The sequence below is a fragment of the Teleopsis dalmanni genome, chromosome X (assembly GCF_002237135.1).
Source record: "Teleopsis dalmanni isolate 2A chromosome X, ASM223713v2, whole genome shotgun sequence".
NCBI lineage: Eukaryota > Metazoa > Arthropoda > Insecta > Diptera > Diopsidae > Teleopsis > Teleopsis dalmanni.
The window spans coordinates 43,409,908-43,411,272 of record NC_051848.1 but is presented as its reverse complement, the minus strand read 5'-3'; the positions used below and the strand labels follow the sequence as shown (position 1 = coordinate 43,411,272).

Here is a 1,365-nt window from a genome sequence, read left to right as displayed (position 1 = left end):
ATGGGTTTGCGTATATTCCTCAGTTTGTTCGCAATATTCGCCACATTGACATTTGTGCATGGCGGAGGTAAAAAACTTTGTTTTGGAATAAATAATACATTAATAACATACATTTTCGTATAGCTTGTCTTATACCTAAGCCTTTAGGCGCCCGCTCTCTTGAAGTGATACAACAACCTCGTTTGGACGGACGTATTGTAGGAGGGTATAAAATAAATATTACGGATGCACCTCATCAAATATCATTACAAACGTTTACTGGACACATATGTGGTGGCTCTATAATTTCCAGTCGCTGGGTTTTGACAGCCGCTCACTGCACAGCGTAAGTATCAAATATATAGACACTATTTGTAATATAGTTTCATAATATAGTTTCGTCTTGTCTAAACAATTAACAATTCTGTTAACCAATTAACCAATCTATTTTATTGCTTTCAGTGGTAAAACCGCTGATCGTTTAAGAGTGCGCTTTGGTTCATCCATATCAGCGAAGGGTGGTGAAATATTGCATGTGAAGGAGATAGTCCAGCACAAACAATTTAACTATTCAAATGTGGATTATGACTTCTCATTGCTGCGCTTGGAAAAGGAATTGCAATTTGACGATAATAAACAAGCAGTTAAACTGCCTGAGTCAGAGGATAAGTTTCTTGATGGCGATATATGTTATGTTACAGGATGGGGTAATACACAAAATAATACTGAATCTCGCGAATGGTTACGGCAAGCTGAAGTGCCAATATTTAATCAGGAATTGTGTTCCGAAAAGTATGCTCAGTTTGGTGGCGTAACGGAACGTATGCTGTGCGCTGGCTATGTAGAAGGGGGCAAAGATGCATGCCAAGGGGATTCTGGTGGTCCTTTAGTGAATAAAGATGGAGTGTTAATTGGTGTAGTTTCTTGGGGTTATGGTTGTGCGAAACCTGATTATCCAGGTGTTTATTCACGTGTGACATTTGCGCGAGAATGGATTAAAAAGTACAGTGGAGTCTAACGTTAGAAAATACATAAATAATTGCAGAATAGATAAAAAATTAATGTTCATTATAAAAATCGGACACCAGTAAAAATAAAATTTAATTTAATTATAATTAACCGATTTAATGTTAAGGTTTTAAACTAAATATAAAAAATTTTTTGCTAATAAATATGTTTAGTTGAAATAAAAATTAGTAAGTTCTATGAATAGTTAATAAAAAATGAAAAATAGAGAGAGACAAATAGAAAGATTACAAATAGAAGATTAAAATCTCATTTAATTTAAATTAAATCTCATTTAAATAAATTTATTCACTGTTCCTTCCATTCTTGTTAGCTTTTTCAAGATTGATGCGCTACACAGATGACAACCATATTCAGTAA

General features: G+C 34.0%; 1 protein-coding gene across 1 annotated transcript; it reads left to right on the top strand.

The window, feature by feature from the left end:
• On the top strand, positions 1-997 carry LOC119688347 (trypsin-1). Its single transcript, XM_038103026.1, has 3 exons — positions 1-67; positions 124-325; positions 442-997. The coding sequence occupies exons 1-3, from the start codon at positions 1-3 to the stop codon at positions 995-997; spliced, it is 825 nt and encodes a 274-aa protein (XP_037958954.1).
• The last annotated feature ends 368 nt before the right edge of the window (positions 998-1,365 follow it).

Excerpts from the sequence above, each read along its gene's own strand:
- LOC119688347 (XM_038103026.1), top strand. The coding sequence starts at position 1 with ATGGGTTTGCGTATATTCCTCAGTTTGTTCGCAATATTCGCCACATTG. Across the intron at positions 68-123 it reads GACATTTGTGCATGGCGGAG|CTTGTCTTATACCTAAGCCT; the intron begins GTAAAAAACTTT and ends ATTTTCGTATAG. Across the intron at positions 326-441 it reads ACAGCCGCTCACTGCACAGC|TGGTAAAACCGCTGATCGTT; the intron begins GTAAGTATCAAA and ends TATTGCTTTCAG.